The sequence below is a fragment of the Squalius cephalus genome (genome assembly GCF_949319135.1).
Source record: "Squalius cephalus genome assembly, chromosome: 7".
Lineage (NCBI taxonomy): Eukaryota > Metazoa > Chordata > Actinopteri > Cypriniformes > Leuciscidae > Squalius > Squalius cephalus.
The window spans coordinates 30940879-30961029 of NC_137128.1; the positions used below are offsets into that span (position 1 = coordinate 30940879).

Sequence of the window (20151 nt, forward strand, 5' to 3'; positions counted from 1 at the left end):
TACTTTTAATAACCTTCTTGATTTCACTAGTTCATTTCAACTGTCATGCAGTGTGATAAATACATTTTTGTAAAAGGGGTAAATATTCCCTGTAACTTCTCAGTTATGAAAAGAATGTATGCAGAATAACAGTTTGAAAAATGTTGCTTTAAATGGAATTACTTTAAATTGCTTGAAAAGTAGCTTTGCATGTTTCATATGATACTGTACACAAGTATCAGACATTGTCATTCAGATGTAATATTGATATGCCATTTTACAGCTTTAAAGCTGTAGAAATTCTGGTGACAAATATGCTCTACAATGTTCTGTCCCTTATGAACAATATCATTTGGGAATAAGGTCTCTGGTGTTCCCCTTCAGCACTATCACTTGAGAATAGAAGTAAGATGCGCAACAGTAATCAGACAGACTCCAGACAATGCCTTTGAATATGCTTTAATCATGGCCGGGAGGATCTCAGACCACTTTCAGGGAGAATCCCCTCCACAAAAAGTGTACAACCGTTTTTATAGAATAGGAGCATGAGAAAGGTGACATGATTTATTACATCGTTTTTCTACAATATGATTAGTTCTTTATAATTCAGCAAACCCTTCTGTTACTATAGGTTAAAAAAAAATCTGGATTATTTGATTACTTCAGCTTGTTACTCAAGTCATGAGGTTATATATTTAGACAGCTGTCAAGTTTTGTTTCCCCTTTTGTTACATTATTCAGACACACTTTGGCAGAAGTGTTGGGGATATTTAGTTTTCAAAAGCATATATATGTTAATCCTGAAAGAAAAAGGAATGTTAGTTATGATTAATTTAATTAAAAAAAATTCCTTAACAAAGCCAACAGTTAGCATTTGACCTTCAAGTTCCTATAATTTGTATTGATCTACATCAATTTAAAACACAAATGAAAACCGAAATAACTAAATAACAGTGTCACACTGCAGGACATCTGTTTACAGATCTTTTAAAGATTAAAGTGGGCCTCTCAAATTCAGTGCCAATAAATCGTCTAAAGATCCAGATTTGTAACATTTCATTCATGTAAACTTTGAGGACAATTTTACAAGGTCTTCTATGAAGAATGTTTAAACATTTTTAAATAATTATTAATCTGACTTGTATGTTACTCAACACAGGACGTACTAATGAAGACTACTGTATTTTCCATATTTCTCTCAAAATTACATCATAACATTGAAACATATTGAGAAAACTGATAATTGGACTATACACATTAATCTTCATAATTAAATTCTAGATAAAGAAACTTGGCCTGAGAGGTCAATTTTATAGGTTACATATCATTAGTTTTTTTTGTTTTTTGTTTGTTTTTTTAAATGGGCAGGGTTTTTTTTTCATATATTGCAAAGTTGCAAAGATCCTCGATCGTTTTTATTTCTCAGATGCATCCCAGACATCCAGTTTGTTGCCCATTTCCTGCTTTATGTGACAACAGATGTCCTTCCCCAGCAAAACGCTTTGAGGGATTTAAACATTCGGATTTCATTTTTTTTATCTGCAATGAGAACAGTTAAAATATATTAGTGCAGGAATATCTTATACAACAAATAGGTTGGTTCATGATGGTGAATAAAGGTCTTTGTCCCCAATATGTGACTAATGTGTGATGTACCTTGTCTGTTTCTTTGAGAAGTACACAGGACATGGATCCACGACAGTCAACACAAGAAACTTGAGGCTGAGAAAAACACAATAGAGCTGTGTGAAACTGTAAGCTTTTTTAAAACATATTCTACAATGACTCCTATAGGCATTTTGACTATTAAGATCCTGAGTGAGTAGAGACTTACTCGTGCCTTATCTTGGATTTTACAGTCTTTCCGATGGACACTCTGTGTCATCTTGTCACATGAGGTGGATCTTAATAGCACATGAAGCATGCGCTTGTCAGAATTCTGTCATATAGAGGAAAGAGACAGGTAAAGCATAAAGATGACAACCTTACATGTAGTTTAACTATTTTTATCAAGCACTTTAAGGCAGATGCATAAGCACAGAAAACAAAATCAAAACAGACAAATTACAATAAAATTATAAATTTACAGTAAAATTATCAAATTATCAAAAAAGAATTAAATAACTTACAGCATCTAAAATGAAGGCAAAATCAAGGTGTTTGGTTTCTCCATGTTCCTTATTGGCTACTTGTATTGCTGTGTCAATGATGTTTGTCTCATTTTGGCTTAGTTGATGATATTCTTTGTGTCCGTCTGTTGACTCCAGCAGAAACAGAGCGCTAAGCAGGAACAGTAAACCTCTCATCTTGCACAGTAACTGATGTTCTGCGCTGTTAGACTGATCTTAGTCAGAACCAGTCACTGGTGTCACGTCTACAGACCACATCAGCTGTGATTGGTTTAATTTGTAACCAGAGGCCCTCCCCAACATGATGAAATATGACAGGGTTTCTGCAGGTTTTATGAAGAGAAATTGAAGACTCCCTTTGAAAAGACCCTTTTAAGACCAAGTCAGGACATTTTAAAGAATAAATCAAAGGACACACTATGCCAGTAAGTTTTCAAACATACTTTGGTCATAAAAAAAATGAAGCTCAATAAAAAACCTTTAATTTTCTTATTAGAACATTCTGATTTGTCAATCTAAATGTCTTTAGATTAGCCATTATAATATAAAGACCAGCATGACTCCAACCCAACTTATAAGGTGGTGAACCATTTGAAACTAAAAGCATTTCTAAAACTAGCATTGCAAATACTCAATTTAATACACCAATTTAACATCTCAAAGCCGCAGTGTTCAAAAAAGATGAAACTGCGCGGATGTTTATCAAGTTCCTCTAAGCAGAGTTACAGACAGTTATTAAATCTAAGCCACATGGTGCAGAAATTTTAAAATGAAACATGAGAAAATCCCTCATGCAAGATTTAATGATGAAGTATTTAAGACTTTCTGCTCTGTACTTTCTAGAATGTGCATTTCCTGAAGAAAATGTGAGTGGTGCTTGCAGTGGCAAACTTCGGCACAGTTGCTATAGGGTGTTTCTAGTGGGTTGCTAAGGTTTTCTGGGTGGTTGTAGGTCATTGCTATGCGTTTGCTAGGGTGTTCTGGGTGGTTGCTAGTGTATTTTGGGTGGTTACTAGAGCGTTTCTAGACATTGCTAGGGTGTTCAGGGTGGTTGCTAAGGTATTTTTGGTGGTTGCTATGGTGTTACTAGGTGGTTGGTAGTTGTCAAAGATGGTTACTATGGAGTTTTTATAGAGCTCTTAAAATCTTTAATAACGAGTGCCTTTAGTACGGCCAAGGAGTTACGCGCCAAACTTTTGTCTGTAATAAAAAAAGAAAGAAGAATAAGTATACAAGAGAACACTAGTGATGCCTTGCCTTTGGCAAGCACCACTAATAATAATAAGTATGAGCAATAATGTTAGTTAGTTAGTTAGTTAGTTAGTTAGTTAGTTAGTTAGTTAGTTAGTTAGTAGTACTTTATTGTTCAGCCTTAGCTGAAAATTGGTCTTTGGTCTCGCCATACAATCACAAAACAATTAACAATACACAATATACATTCAATTTAAAAAATATTCACATCTCCTTCCTCTTATTCAAAAGACTTATTGCATTTGGTACAAAAGTTTGTTTATATATTGCTTTGATCGCTTTTGGTGTTCTGTAGCAACGACGTGATGGCAATAATTCAAAAACATGATTCAAGGGGTGTGTTGTGTCTCTTGCTATAGTCAAGGCTTTTCTCTGAACAGCACTTTGATATAACTGTGCGACTGATTTTTGCTTAGATTCTATCATTTTTCCTGCTCCTCTTGTAATTCTGTCTAATTTTACTTTATTCACAGATGTAACTTGTCCAAACCACACAGTTATATTATATCAAACACTCTCAATTAAACTTATATAAACTCTTTGCAGAACATCCTGACTTACAGAAAATTCTCTCAATTTCCTTAGCAAGAATAGCCTTTGATTTGCTTTCTTACAAATAAGATTCACATTATCAGAAAAATTCAATTTACAGTCAATCATGGTTAACAAATACTTGAAAGTCTTCACAATTTCAACTGTTTGATCATATAACATTATTTCTGTTACAGGCTCTGAATAATTTAAAATCAACTCTTTTGTTTTACTTACATTAATCAATAAGGAACTTGCTTCACACCATTTTTCTAATTTCAAAACCTTCATCAGCGTATTTGTATAATTTATAATTCTCATGCTGCACTCTTATACCACTTGTATAAACAGAAAATAAAAGAGGTGACAGGACACATCCTTGGGGTGCCCCCGTGTTTAAAAACATAATATCTGATTTAAACCCCCGAACACAACTCGCTGTGGTCTTGTTAAAAAATTCTTTATCCAATGTACTATTCCTCCATTTACACCTAACAAGGAGACGTTCCAAGAGTAAATGTATCTGCATAGTATTAAAGGCAGAGGTGTAATCAATAACAATAGTGATGCCTCTTAAGATGATCACATGATCCCAATTCTTCTAAATTGCACTATAAATAAACGTATTAATGGCTAGTTCAGCTCTTTTATTGGGAATCGGAAGAAAAAAAGACTGAAACTGACTAAGATGCAACTTCCCAGAAATAAAGGATGTCTTGCGATTCCGGATATCACAGTTGCGGTATATTTTTGAATGGGTGAAGATGATCCAGATTCAGTTTGGTTGGACATTGAATCACTTAGGCAATTGTTTACCAATCTCATTGGCCTGTCTTCCTTTTGTTTTAGACGTTAAAAAATATCTGGTCTAGGGCAGAACAGGATTGTTAGTAACACATTACATGCGTGGAAGTTAATCAGGAGTTGGGAAGGAAAAGCCAAAACTCTGTCGCCTATTACTCCAATACAGGGACATTTTGATTTTCAGCCTGGAATAATGGATAATGGTTTCACGTTGTAGAGAGACGTTGGTATAACCACTATAAAGGATCTGTTTGATAAAAAGAGGTGTTGCTATCATTCAAACACTTGGAAATGCATACATATTAAAGCCTATTGGGTACAGATTTGTAAGAGATTAACCGGCAGTTTCACAGACAATGCTTAAGCCTAGGCCCAGCCTAAATGCATATTTGAGCTGTTTTAACGGAACGTATCCTGCACTGACATATCTTATAATATATCAGTGCCATTGTTTTGTCTCAAGATGCACACCAGTAATGTGTAAGTGCATGTGTAAACCGCCATCAGTGGCATAAAGTGATGTGATATTTGATTTTCTTTCACTGTAAAATATTACTTACTGGTCAAAAGGGAAAATGGTTACATTTTATTAGACATGGACCCCTTTTTTTAGCATATAGGTAGTATTTAGTATATTAGTATTTATTACATTTGGTTGAATTCTAATGTAGAATGCGGTCTGTTATTTCTTGATAACAGACCACTGCTAAGGATAACACACCGTTGCCATGAAAAACAGAGCGTTGCTATGGACGCAAGATTCTAACCGTAGAGACGGAACAGACTATTTTCTTTAGTGGAAGCAATACAATCGTTTTTAAATCAATAAACTCCTTTTTAAATCAATATTTTATGTCAAATTATTGATTTGTTTGGTGGTTAGCCATGTAATAAGCGGGATAATGTAGAGCGAGCTGGTTGTTATAGCGAATACAACCCCTTCATGTTGATTCAAGACCCCTCCGCTTCGCGTCTGGGTCCCGATCAGCATGTCGGGGTTGTATTCGCTATAACAACCACCTCGCTCTACATTATCCCTTACATAGTTCCCAGGATTTCACATATCTTTTTGCAAAACCTTGGCAGGTCAACATGAACCTATTTTTTGTTGTTGTTTGTTGATGATGCATGTATCTATGGTTTATGTTGGAATGTACTCTGTCACTGTTCTATTGTTTTGTTATGTTAAACAATAAAAAATAAAAAAACATTTTTCAAATTTGTAAATAATTTACTTCGTATTTCCATGTACTTTTGCTTTAATAACAGCTTACACTTGAGCTGGCACAGTAATTGTATTTTGTGTTTGCATTAAGCGCTTGTTGCACCTTCTTTTCTCTTAAATATATTTTTATATTGTGTTCAGGCTTTTAATTTTTTCTTTTCTTGAATGATTATTATAATAACATTATTTCCTAATATTTCATAACAATTAATTTAATTTGTTAAAAATATTTTTCAATTGAAAAATAGATATTTTTGCACTGAGCATAGCCACTTTTTAACTAAAACGTAATATTTATTATAGAAAGCTCCATGATTTGTCATGAAAACTGATAAAATTGTAGAAAGTCACTGATATTTCAAGCCCTGTAAATCACCTTCATTTAAAATAACCCTGATATTTCAGAGACAAAATCAGAACTCTGCTAATTGGAAGTAAGGAAATCTGACCTTTTAGAGATTGAGGTCACATGGACAAAGTCAAAAATGTGCGTTTTTAATTAATAAACAAATAATATGATTTCTTTCTACATTCTCTACAGGTTGCCATGCAATAAATGCAAGGCTGCAAAAAAGAAAACATTTGAGCAGAGGCCTTTATTTAGTTTTTAGGGTGTATTCTGGGACGTTTTGTAAAGATATGGCATTACTGAAACAAATGGTCTTTAAAGCCAAAGTCTCTCCAGTATTGATCCTGTGAATCATTTATTCAGTGAACACATAAATAAAAATTAATTAGAATTATTTTGACGGCCAGTGGACTTGAATCGTTCTTTTTACTTGTGTAAAAGGGTTATAAGTGGTTAAATGATATTATAAATGGTTACTTATAGTTATTTACAGTTTTTCTCAATTGCTTTGGCCCCTTTTTTGAAACAGTTTTAACATTCTCTAAACTGTAATCTCAATTGTCACAAATGTTTGCTGGAGCATCAGAACTCTATTGCATGTCTGCAAAATGTAGTTACTCACCCAAAACATTTCATTCATACTTCAAAACCTAGTTTTTGTGTCAGTAAATTGGCCAGTGCCACCAAAATAAAAAGTATTTTTGTCATCATGTGAGCCAAACTGGTCAAAATGTTTAGATGTTTTTTCACCATGGAAATATTTGTTAAATACAAATTGCATGTGCTTTCTACTTTTTAGTTGACACTGACTGTTTTCTACACACTATACAAGAATGTCAGTTTTAGCTGAATGTTCTTGTGTGTCACACTGAGTTTTTTAGATACAGATTTCAGCAGTAGGTAAAAATTTACTAGGAAAAGTCATTACTGTAGTACACAAAAAGAAAATGGACATTTGGTCATTGTTATTGTGCTCATATTGTGTTGAAAAACACTTTTGCTGCTATTGAGATGGCATACGGGTAAGGTTAGGGACAGGCTTGGTAATTCTAGATTTACAGTTTTTCTCGATTGCTTAAACACATTTGCCCACTCTGACATCACATTTTCAAAACAGTTAACACACAGGATAAAACTGAAGCTCAATGGCCAAAATGACTAATTTTGTTAGCAAAATGCTCTAACACTCACAAAACATTAAAAACATGCAACATAAGCAAATATTTCCATCAAACACCACAACTTGTGGTCAAATTAATTTATTCTTTCAATCAATCATTACACAATGGACAACAAAATACAAAATACAGCCATCAATATGAAATATGATACTTTACAAACTCCAATGGATAGGCCTACTGGAAAAAAAAGGAAACCAAAAGGAAACTTATGGGTGGAAATACCTTTAATATATATATAGATATATAGATATATATATATAGATATATTTTATCTTTCACATTTAGTCCATTCGTTCTTGACGATTATGCCACAGGTTCTCAACATTGCATTGAATGTTTCCCTTGCAATGCACCGAGGGAAATACCTACTTGCATGGCGTATCCATCCCTGGCAGTCCATTGTTTGCCACTACCATATCTACAATGGCAGACTCCTGTTCAATACTAAATATCTTTCCTCTGCCACCAGTGTGTGGTAGTGTGTGGATTCTATAAAGTAAAAGCAAAAAGCATGTCAAAATTGACATTACTGTATGACAGTCACATAAATGGGATTGATAAAACATCTGCATTAGACAAAGTTTGATCTGCTAACAGGGCAATACAGTAAAGCTGAAATACACAGTGGTATACATTACAGTAACACTGCGAATTACCTGTTCTCATTCTGAAAAAGCCTGACAATAGATGCCACAGTGCTCCGACTCGGAATGGGCTGGACCCTTTGTCCAGCCTCTCTAAGGACAAGCCATGATTGATGACATGGTCAATAATTGTTGCCCGAATTTCATTTGAAACTTGAGCTTGATTTCGTCCTCTTGCTGCTGCAGCTCCTCCACCACGCATACGGGCTCCTCTTCCTCGGGCCCCTCTGCCATGGCATCTTACTCTCCTTCCGTGCCTATGGCCTCTTTGTTCCATGCTTGCAAATAGCAACACAGAGGTGGCATCTTTTATAGATGGATGAGGACTGATTGCTGATTGAAGAGTTGTGCAAATGAGTTTCACACAGGTGCATAGAGATTTATAATTATGCAAGTACTTTCTATGAGCTGTGAATAGATGTTTTCCTTTTGTTCAACACAGTGAATCCAATAAGTTCGGGGTCTTTCAATGAGATCTGTGGTAACTGTTTTGACTAAGGGTGTGAAAATGTGTGAAACAAATTAAAAAGTGTTAAAACATTTGCAAGAGAAGACTTCTGCTGTGCTAATAATGTGATGATGAAGATCAAGCGGATCCCAGTTTCATTTAGTGTGTCTTGGCAAATGAGAAAAACTGTAATTAGTTGTAATAACATGCAGGTTTAAAAAAAAAAAAAAAAAAAAAAAAAAAAATATATATATATATATATATATATATATATATATATATATATACATATATATATATATATATATATATATATATATATATATATAGTGCATTGTGTCTCATATAGAAATGTAGTACATGCGTAACTAATTGTTCAGAGACTTTATTGTTTTGAGAAGAAAAAAGTCTCATTTGAGAATTTAGCCAAAGCGATAAAGAACAACTGTAAAATACAGCAACTTATTATAGAAATAAACGCATTGTTACATATGGTTGTGAAAGGTACGCTATAACCAATTCCGTTGTTGTTTTTTACTTTTAATAACGTTCTTGATTTCACTAGTTCATTTCATCTGTCATGCAGTGTGATAAATACGTTTTTGTAAAAGGGGTAAATATTCCCTGTAACTTCTCAGTTAATATATGAAAATGATGTGGTAGAAATTCCCCTATACACCTGACTTTGACAAATGTATGCTCTACTAGCCGTCTCCACTTCAACCTGTTTGAGTCGGACAATGTTCCGTCCCTTATGAACATTATCATTTGGGAATAATGGTGTTCCCCTTCAGCACTATCACTTGAGAATAGAAGTAAGATGCGCAACAGTAATCAGACAGACTCCAGACAATGCCTTCGAATATGCTTTAATCATGGCCGGGAGGATCTCAGACCACTTTCAGGGAGAATCCCCTCCACAAAAAGTGTACAACCGTTTTTATAGAATAGGAGCATGCAAAAGGTGACATGATTTATTACATCATTTTTCTACAATATGATTAGTTCTAGTATAATTCAGCAAACCCTTCTGTTACTACGTAAAAGCAAATCTGGATTATTTGATTCCTTCAGCTTGTTACTCAAATCAGGTTATATATTTAGACAGCTGTCAAGTTTTGTTTCCCCTTTTGTTACATATTCAGACACACTTTGGCAGAAGTGTTGGGGATATTTAGTTTTCAAAAGCATATATATATGTTAATCCTGAAAGAAAAAGGAATGTTAGTTATGATTAATTTAATTAAAAAAAAATAATTCCTTAACAAAGCCAACAGTTAGCATTTGACCTTCAAGTCCCTTAATATAATTTGTATTGATCTACATCAATTTAAAACACAATGAAAACCGAAATAATAACAGTGTCACACTGCAGGACATCTGTTTACAGATCTTTTCAAGATTATATTGGACCTCTCAAATTCAGTGCCAATAAATTGTCTAAAGATCAAGATTTGTAACATTTTATTAATGGAAACCTGGGGACAATTTTACAATGTCTTCTATGAAGAATATTTAGACATTTTTAAACAATTATTAATTTGACTTGTATGTTATTCAATACAGGACGTACTAATGTAGACTACTGTATTTTCCATATTTAAAGCAGCACTAGGTAACATTTCAACCTTCATAATATATTTCCAAGACTCTTGTGATGGTACATCGACTTACAATAGGTTGAATGACACGTCTGCCATAGCCTGACGTGGTCTGTATAGTTTTTAATCGTACTTTTAAACTTCGGGGTTCGGGTAGTAACACCCGCGCACAGAAAGAACTACAAAATTCGACTGCTTTACGGCATAGGCTACCTCACTTCCCCCAACACGTCCTCGCATGCTGTTGGACTTGAAAGTATATTGCTTATATTGTTTATCACTCGGACAAGCTTTCACTCGTTGGTGTGAGCTAAAAAGCACAGCGTTCTTGTTGATGGATTAGTAACTTAGACATCTTCGGAGGCTAGCTCGATGTCCGACGATTTGAAACGCGTTGTGTTTATTCCCCAATCGAACTCGTGTAACTGTCTGTCACACGTTTTACCGTCCACAGCATTACTTGATAGACAAAAATAGGACAAGAATGAGCATCAAACAGAAACAACCCGCTTACGGGGTGTTCGAGGCGCACATACAATACAGACTGTGCCGAGTCAGTTAAACAGGGCGCGCGCAGCTCTTAAAGGGGCCACACCTTATTGCCACTCGTTAAAGCTTCCATCCGACTGAACAGGGACCGGTATACAGGGGAGAGGGGATCAGGCCGTGAGTGAAGAGACTGCTCTGCGTGAGTGGTATTTACGACAGTAACGTTAAATACAAGTAGTCCACAGCGACTCTAGGGGTCGTTGTTTGACCAAAACGGAATTCTTACCTAGTGTGGCTTTAACTCAAAATTACATCATGACAACTGAAAACTGGCAGTTGAGCAAAAATGCACATTAATCATCATAATAAAATTTTAGATAAAGAAACTTGGTCTGAGAGGTCAATTTTATAGGTTACATTTCATTAGTATATATATATATTTTTTTAAATCATATGGCCAGTTGCAAAGATCCCCGATCGTTTTTATTTCTCAGATGCATCCCAGACATCCAGTTTTTTGCTCATTTTCTGCTTTTACGAACAATGTATGTGCTCCCCCAGGATGACGTGCATCAGTCTTCCCTGATGAGCCATGCAAACATTTGGATACAGTTTCGTTAATCTGCAGTGAGAACAGTTAAAACTTTTTAGTGCAGGAATATCTTATACAACAAATAGGTTGGTTCATGATGGTGAATAAAGGTCTTTGTCCCCAATATGTGACTAATATGTGATGTACCTTGTTTGTTTCTCTGAGAAGTACACAGGACATGGATCCATCACAGTCAACACAAGAAACTTGAGGCTGAGAAAAACACAATAGAGCTGTGTGAAACTGTAAGCTTTTTTAAAATATATTCTACAATGACTCCTATAGGCATTTTGACAATTAAATTTAAGATCCTGAGTGAGTAGAGACTTACTCTTGCCATATCTTGGATTTTACATTCTTCCCGATGGACACTCGGTTTCGTCTTGTCACATGAGGTGGATCTTAATAGCACATGAAGCATGTGCTTGTCATGATTCTGTCATATAGAGGAAAGAGACAGGTAAAGCATAAAGATGACAACCTTACATGTAGTTTAACTATTTTTATCAAGCACTTTAAGGCAGATGCATAAGCACAGAAAACAAAATCAAAACAAACAAATTACAGTAAAATTATAAATTTACAGTAAAATTATCAAATGTGAATTAAATAACTTACAGCTTTTAAAATCAAGGCAAAATCAAGGTGTTTGGCTCCATATTTCTCATTGGCTAGTTGAATTGCCCTGTCAATGATGTTTTTCTCATTTTGGCTTAGTTGATGATATTCTTTGTGTCCGTCTGTTGACTCCAGCAGAAACAGAGCGCTAAGCAGGAACAGTAAACCTCTCATCTTGCACAGTAACTGATGTTCTGCGCTGTTAGACTGATCTTAGTCAGAACCAGTCACTGGTGTCACGTCTACAGACCACATCAGCTGTGATTGGTTTAATTTGTACCAGAGGCCCTCCCCAACATGATGAAATATGACAGGGTTTCTGCAGGTTTTATGAAGAGAAATTTAAGACTCTCTTTTAAAAGACCCTTTTCAGACCAAGTCAGGACATTTTAAAGAATAAATCAAAGGACACACACTCAAAAAAATACCTCATCAGTTGAATGTATATTAATCATGTGGCAAATTTCCACATAAAATTACTACATTGATAAATCTGTTTGTAATCATGTCTGTCGGATGTAATCAAACTATTTCTATCTGAATTATCACAATTACATTGACCTAATGTAATTTTCCTCAAAATCAAACTTAATAGTATTACATTGACCTAATGTAATTTTTTTGAAAATTAAACTTAACTGTATTACATTGACCTAATGTAATTTTTTTGAAAATTAAACTTAACTGTATTACATTGACCTAATGTAATTTTCCTTGAAAGTCAAACTTACTGTATTACATTGAACTAATGTAATTTTTCCAAAGTAAAATATAACTTATGTATTACACTGACCAATGTGTTTTTCTATAGGTCTAACAGAATGGCAAATATTCAAAATTGACTATATTGTGCTGATCATAGAATTGCTTCCATGCATGTCTTTCACATTGTTGCATACATTAAAAATATGCCATTACAGTATGCACACCAAAAAAGCAAACAAATCAAATAGCAAGTCAAACAGTTTATTCATTTCATAATGCTATAAACAGTTATAACAGAAATGCAGACAAAACTAAAAAAAAACAACTAAAAACTGATCTACTCAAACCAAACATCTTCAGCTAGCCTTTGTCCATCCAGATTCAGTTTTTGAAAGACCTCGAAAGTATGCTGCAGGTTGGATGGGTACCTCAGATCCAGAGAATAAATTATGTCCATAAGCAAAGTGATGGCACACAGCACAGTCTGAATTACAATTGACACTTCTTTTGGTGGTTGTTGTGCACCCTCCGCATGGACCACACAGATCCTTAGGACCATCTCAGCTTGCTTTCTCAGCCTTCTCACAATCCTTGAAATTGGAGAACACAAGAAACACAAACAGTGTGTGTGTAATGGTCAAAACAACAAAACATCCCACTAAACTTGCATTACAAACAGAAATATATATATATATATATAAATGTATTAAAATAAGTCTCTTCTGCTCACCAAGGCTTCATTTATTTAATCCAAAAACAGTAATATTGTGAGATATTTTTACAATTTAAAATAACTTTTCTTTTTTAATATATTTTAAAATGCAATTTATTTCTGTGTTGGTAAAGCTGAATTTTCAGCATCATTACTGCAGTCTTCAGTGTCACATAAAAGCTTTTATAACATTATCTTATACCGTTTGGAAAGAAATTAATAATTTTATTCCGAAAGGATGCATTAAATAAATCAAAAGTGACAGTATAGACATTTATTATGTTATGTTATTAATATTATGTTTATTCTATTTCAGATAAATGCTATTCTTTTGAATTTTCTATTCCTCAAAGAATCGTGAAAAGAAATTGTACACAACTGCTTTCAACATTGATAATAATAAATGTTTGAGCAGCAAATCGGCATATTAGAGTGATTTCTGAAGGATCATGTGACACTGAAGACTGGAGTAATGATGCTGAAAATTCAGCTTTGATCACAGGAATAAATTACAATTTAAAGAATGTGGATCCTGGATATGTGGATTACTGTTTTTGTGGTATTTTGGATCAAAAGATAGCCTTGGTTCTACGTCAGAGCATCGGAGCGTCCCCGAATCTTTCTCCAGCGTCCTTGGCAGGGCGGCGGGAGTGAATTTTGCCGCTCTCGCCGGCGGCCATGTGAACGTACAGTAACTCATCCTCATGCTTTTCCAACCCCGTAAGACTTTCGTTCATCTTCGGAACACAAATTAAGATATTTTTGATGAAATCTGAGGGCTGTCTCACTCTTTCATAGGCTTCTTTGTAATCGAAACTTGCCAGACCAGAAAGTTAGTAAAAACAATGTTTAAAATAGTCAAATTGACTACAGTGGCTCAACTTTAAGTTTATCAAGCGACACAAATACTTTTAGTGTGCAAAAAACATACAAAAATAACAACTTTATTTAACTATTCATTTTCTTCTATGTGGGCATCTGAGTGAGTTCACATAGTGTAACAGCGCAGCGCGGTGGGTTGTACGTCAGAACGTAGGCTCACTATTGGCTGACGCTGGTCATGTGTGTGATGCATGTGACATACAACACATAAGCGCTGCGTTGTTGCACTATAAAGCTGGTAAGTCCCGCCCCTTCCGTAAAACCCCGCTGGACCTCTAGGTTGAAAAATCGTCAATGCAAGTGAATGGGAGAAAATAATTATTTTCTGGTCCCGTTTGAATTGTGCCATGAATGTGAACATATGTTGTCTGTGAATTTTTTATATAACTTTTCATGTTACGAGTTTGACACTATATGGTATGATTCTTCGGCTAGCAGTTGTGGAAAAGACATAACGAGAAAGACTACATGTCGCCTATGTGACGTCACCCCATAATGTTGACTTACCCATGGTTTTCGCCAACCTCAACGATTTTGTCCTCTCCCTGAAAGAAGGCGGTGATGTGCACCAAAGACACAGCCATGTTTAGCGGGATCCGTGAGCTAGTGTCCGTGTGCGAGTGGTGGTGACGTTTCAAACACGTCGAAAGCAGCGAAGAGTTGTAGTCCACAAAGTCCTCTCACACAAAGTCTAACCGTATCAAATAGGGCTGGGTATTGACACAAATTTCACAATTCGATTCGATTTCGATTCACAAGCTTGCAATTCGATTCGATTTCGATTACGATTCAATTCGATTCAATATCGATTATTTTGGATATCAGGTACAATACATTGCAAATTTTCTCAAGGAAAACAAATCTCTTAACTAATGCTGTAAACCATGGGAGTCAGTTGTAGCCTATAGGCTTCATTAGCCTACTATAATGTTGAAGGTAAATTAACTGATTTGTATACAAACACTTAAAATACACTTTTATTTATTTTTATAATAATAAAGTTATATGAAATTATATAAAATTTTAAATGATGGCTGTCATAAAAAAACTTTCCAGATTTATTCAAACATGCATTAAATATTGAAGAACATTAAAAATTATAATGAATATATAATATGGTGCATATATTTAACAAAATGCTCCTCTCTCTCTAGAGTTAACTTTTCTAGCTGACTAACGAGTTTATGGTCACTGGATATGTTTTTTCTGAGGTAAATGTGACGTTACATGACATTGTTTACTAACGTCTTTGCACGGTTGAAACACTGATTGAGCGATTCCATGAGACATGATACGGACTTCGATAAGTTGTACTCTATCTTTTAACACACTTTCAGAAGCTAACTCATGTTTATTTCGAGCTGTAACTGGTGTTATTAATGCGGAAGAGTTGATCCGTTGCTTCTGTTGCTTCTCTTGAGCTGAGCTGCGCCACAGCGCCAAAACGGTAATTATGTTTTTGAATTTCGTAAGAAAATGGACGTAATTTGAAATCTGACACTTTGTTTCATATCAATAATAACAAAGCACAAAGATTATTGTGATTTATTGGATGGGATGCGCGCAACAATGATCCATTCATTCATCAACTGAAAACAGGATGACTAATCGATTCTTGGGATTTAAGAATCGATATTGTTTCGTAAAAATGAGAATCGATTAAAATCGAGAAATCGATATTTTTTACCCAGCCCTAGTATCAAACTTCTACCCGCTAAATTGTAGCATTCTTCACACGAAAGATTATATAAAAAAATTCACAGACAACATATGTTCACATTCATGGCACAATTCAAACGGGACCAGAAAATAATTATTTTCTCCCATTCACTTGCATTGACGATTTTTCAACCTAGAGGTCCAGCGGGGTTAGCGGAAGGGGCGGGACTTACCAGCTCTATGTGAACTCACTCAGAGGCACACATAGAAGAAAATGAATAGTTGAATAAAGTTGTTATTTTGGAGTAATGACTGAAGTCGTATATTGTTTGCGCACTAAAAGATGCTAAAAATTTGCGTGGCTTGATAAACTTAAAGTTGAGCCACTGTAATCACTTGGACTATTTAAAACATTGTCTTAAATAACATAGAAGCTTTTGAAGGAGTGAGACGGCTGTCAGATTTCCTCAAAAATATCTTAATTTGTGTTCCAAAGATGAACGAAAGTCTTACGAGGGCTGGAACAACATGAGGGAGAGTAATTACTGACAGAATTTTCATTTTTGGGTGAACTAACACTTTAATATTAGAAAAAAATACACAAAAGTTAAGAAATAGCTGTTCATGTGTAGAAATTGGATATACATATTTACATGTGTTTAAGCATAGCTTAAATATAACATACCTCATCCAACACAGCCAAAATGTTGTATATCTTTATTTGAACAACTCCTTGGGCACTGCAGAAGAGACTTTGATGAGCCTGCAAGCAATATGAAAATGAATGTTGATTTAGTTAATCATTAGTTAATCATGTGAATGTGTTCTTAATCCATGGTCATAATAATTGCATTGTAGCTGCCTCATAATACATTCCTCAGGTAAATAAAGACAAACAAAAAAATGACAGTCTCAGCTTCTTCTGGACACTTTTACTTTGTTATACCCATTCATAATCATATGAAAGAGGTCCACCAGTCGACCATCGTAAGTGTTGACTGATGGTGACACGGTGCGCATTTACCTCTCTATGGATGTTCCATTATTCCCTATGCCGTCCGCAGCATGGTTCGCAGTGCCCTTCGAACTAAACATGTTTGCTCCCTTTGGATTCGAATCTCTCACTCAGATGGCGGAATCGCCTCTGTTACGGTCGATTGGAACGCACTTCGAATCACTCTGGCGACTCATTACTGAGTAAAAGATTCGTTCAAAATGAACGACCCATCACTGGAGTAGATTGTATATTTTTACATTTTAGATATATATCATTATTTGTTATATATTACTGAATTTATGCTTTTAAAAAAGATGCCGCAGAATGTGACGTCATATCACGACCGTTGCAAAGTGCGGAGAACTGTCAGTAATGCGATCGCTTCCTTACTGTATCACCAGAAAATGAGATTCTTATAGTTTAAACAATACACAAAACAAAACACCTCAGAATACAGACAATTGTAACATCTCACAGACTTAAAGCTAATGGTAAAACTAAGTTACTGATTTCAATGTCAACGACGGAAACGTTTTTTTTTCACCATGGAATACAGCTTCGCCTAACAAAGTGTACATAGGGGGTAAAATACTTTTTTAACTGTAACTGGGTATGAAATTGCATTGTTATTGTTAGAAATGTCTTGAATAACGTTACTCACCCAACTTTAGCAGGATCCGTCGAAAGTTCTCGACTCCAATCAATGGCGGCAAAAAAAGTTTCTCGAACACAGTCCACAGCTCTCAGTGACACGCGCAGTAGGCGGGGTCAGGCCACAAACGTAAATTTCAGTCATTGATCCAAGTAAATTCACTCTCATTACATGTACAACCTAGGTAATTTACATTTCTTCAAAAAAACAAAAATACATCTCCTTATAAATGTATAATATTTGAATTGATCTAAAATGAGTGATTTATGTTCATCCAATGAATGCCCATGAGCACTTTTTTGAGTGCACTATGCCAGTAAGTTTTCAAACATACTTTGGTCATAAAAACTTGAAGCTCAATAAAAAAACCTGAGAAAATCCCTCATGCAAGTTTTAATGCAATGACTAAGTATTTAAGACTTTCTGCTCTGATTTAAGACATTTTAAAGGCCTTGATTCACAAAAAGGTGAATTAAGACCTCAGATTTATGCTACTTAATGCTCATGTTTACCATTTGTTTTTCTGCTTTCAAAGTACAAGTGGAAAGTTTACACATCTCCTGATAAAACATTCAATGTTTGATTTGAACTCAGAGCATTATGCAAATATAAACTTTGGCTCATGGCTGCATTTAGATCCACTCCATACCTTGTTTATTTCACGTTAACCATAATTCCAGCTCCTGCTATTCTTTTAAACAGAGGACAAAGCACAAGAAAACCACCAGTAAAAAATCTCCATATTTTGGTACATTTCAACAAAACAAGCTTCCATACAATTTCATAAAGAGAAAAGACCCAAGTGTTATATTTGAAGAATTTATTGTTCTGGCATTTGAAACCAAGAGCATCATAACAGACTTTAATATAATTAAAGACATTAATATCAACATCGATAAAAAATAATTACAAGTTATAAAGAGAAGCCAGTACCACTGGGAAGAGTGGCTGGCGGCTGCTTCTGTGTAAGTGAGAAAGAGGAAAAGGAGAGATGGAGAGAGAGAAGAAAAGGTTATGTAGGGCAAGATGTATTTGACAGTCTATGCAGAGAGGTCACTGTTGTCAAACCGTTCCTGATCGTACACCTCAGCAATCACTTTACGACCTCCGAACCAGCGGTTGTTGAGTGCCTACGTACTAATGAAAACTACTGTATTTTCCATATTTCTCTCAAAATTACGTCATTAAATTGAAACACATTGAGAAAACTGATAATTGGACAATACACATTAATCTTCATAATTAAATTCAAGAAACTTGACCTGAGAGGTCAATTTTATAGGTTACATATCATTAGTAGGATAGTTTTTTTTTTAATCATATGGCCAGTTGCAAAGATCCTCGATCGTTTTTATTTATCAGATGCATCCCAGACATCCAGTTCTTGCTCATTTCCTATTGATAGTGCCATCGGATGTCCTTCCCCATAAAGATGACTCCTTGAACATGCGGACAAAGTTTCTTTAATCTGCAATGAGAACAGTTGAAACCTTTTAGTGCAGGAATGTCTTGACAACAAATAGGTTGGATCATGATGGTGAATAAAGGTCTTTGTCCCCAATATGTGACTAATGTGTGATGTAGCACCTTGTCTTTTTCTCTGAAACTACGTAAACAGGACATGGATCCACGACAGTCAACACAAGAAACTTGAGGCTGAGAAAAATACAATAGAGCTGTGTGAAACTGTAAGCTTTTTTAAAACATTCTACAATGACTCCTATAGGCATTTAGACTATCAAAGTCCTTCTGTGAGAGTAAGCTACTTACTCTGGCCTTATCTTGGATTTTACAGTCTTTCCGATGGACATTTGGTGTTGTCTTGTCACATGAGGTGGGTTTTAATATCACAACCATGCGACTATAAAAATCCTGTCATATAGGGGAGCGATACATGTAAAGCATAAAGATGACAACCTTAAATGTAGATGTTTAAATATTTTTACCAAGCACTTTAAGGCAGATGCATAAGCACAGAAAACAAACACAAATTACATCAACTTGATAAAGGTTTAACATTTGAATTAAATAACTTACAGCTTTTGAAATGTAGGCAAAATCAAGGTGTTTGGTTTTTCCATGTTTCTCATTGGCTAGTTGTATTGCCCTGTCAATGATGTTTTTCTCATGTGGGCTTAGTTGATGATATTCTTTGTGTCCGTCTGTTGACTCCAGCAGAAACAGAGCGCTAAGCAGGAACAGTAAACCTCTCATCTTGCACAGTAACTGATGTTCTGCGCTGTTAGACTGATCTTAGTCAGAACCAGTCACTGGTGTCACGTCTTCAGACCACATCAGCTGTGATTGGTCTACTTTGTAACCAGAGGCCCTCCCCAAGATGATGAAATAAGACAGGGTTTCTGCAGGTTTTATGAAGAGAAATTTAAGAATCCCTTTTAAAAGACCCTTTTCAGACCAAGTCAGGAAATTTTAAGTAATTAATCAAAGGACACTGTCAGTAAGTTTTCAAACATACTTTGGTCATAAAAACTTGGAAGCTCAATAAAAAAACCTGAGAAAATCCCTCATGCAAGTTTTAATGCAATGACTAAGTATTTAAGACTTTCTGCTCTGATTTAAGACATTTTAAAGGCCTTGATTCACAAAAAGGTGAATTAAGACCTCAGATTTATGCTAATGTTTACCATTTGTTTTTCTGCTTTCAAAGTACAAGTGGAAAGTTTACACATCTCCTGATAAAAC

General features: G+C 35.1%; 1 protein-coding gene across 4 annotated transcripts; it reads right to left on the reverse strand.

The window, feature by feature from the left end:
• Window positions 1-422: 422 nt before the first annotated feature.
• LOC307161086 (cystatin-like protein) lies at window positions 423-19737 on the reverse strand. 4 transcript variants are annotated; one of them, XM_079875591.1, is made up of 4 exons: window positions 2109-2352; window positions 1814-1918; window positions 1636-1701; window positions 423-1518 (listed from the first exon to the last, which is right to left on the reverse strand). In XM_079875591.1, the coding sequence occupies exons 1-4, from the start codon at window positions 2283-2285 to the stop codon at window positions 1402-1404; spliced, it is 465 nt and encodes a 154-aa protein (XP_079731717.1). In that variant the 5' UTR covers window positions 2286-2352; the 3' UTR covers window positions 423-1401. The 4 variants fall into 4 exon arrangements, 3 of the variants coding, with proteins under 3 accessions (XP_079731717.1, XP_079731718.1, XP_079731719.1); XM_079875592.1 differs by lacking the exon at window positions 2109-2352 and adding an exon at window positions 19486-19737 and having other exon boundaries at window positions 1131-1518; XM_079875593.1 differs by lacking the exons at window positions 1636-1701; window positions 1814-1918; window positions 2109-2352 and adding exons at window positions 11371-11436; window positions 11555-11659; window positions 19486-19737 and having other exon boundaries at window positions 1131-1518.
• Between the last annotated feature and the right edge of the window lie 414 nt (window positions 19738-20151).

Excerpts from the sequence above, each read along its gene's own strand:
- LOC307161086 (XM_079875591.1), bottom strand. The coding sequence starts at position 2,285 with ATGAGAGGTTTACTGTTCCTGCTTAGCGCTCTGTTTCTGCTGGAGTCA. Across the intron at positions 1,702-1,813 it reads AAATCCAAGATAAGGCACGA|CCTCAAGTTTCTTGTGTTGA; the intron begins GTAAGTCTCTAC and ends TGTTTTTCTCAG. Across the intron at positions 1,519-1,635 it reads TTCTCAAAGAAACAGACAAG|ATAAAAAAAATGAAATCCGA; the intron begins GTACATCACACA and ends TTCTCATTGCAG.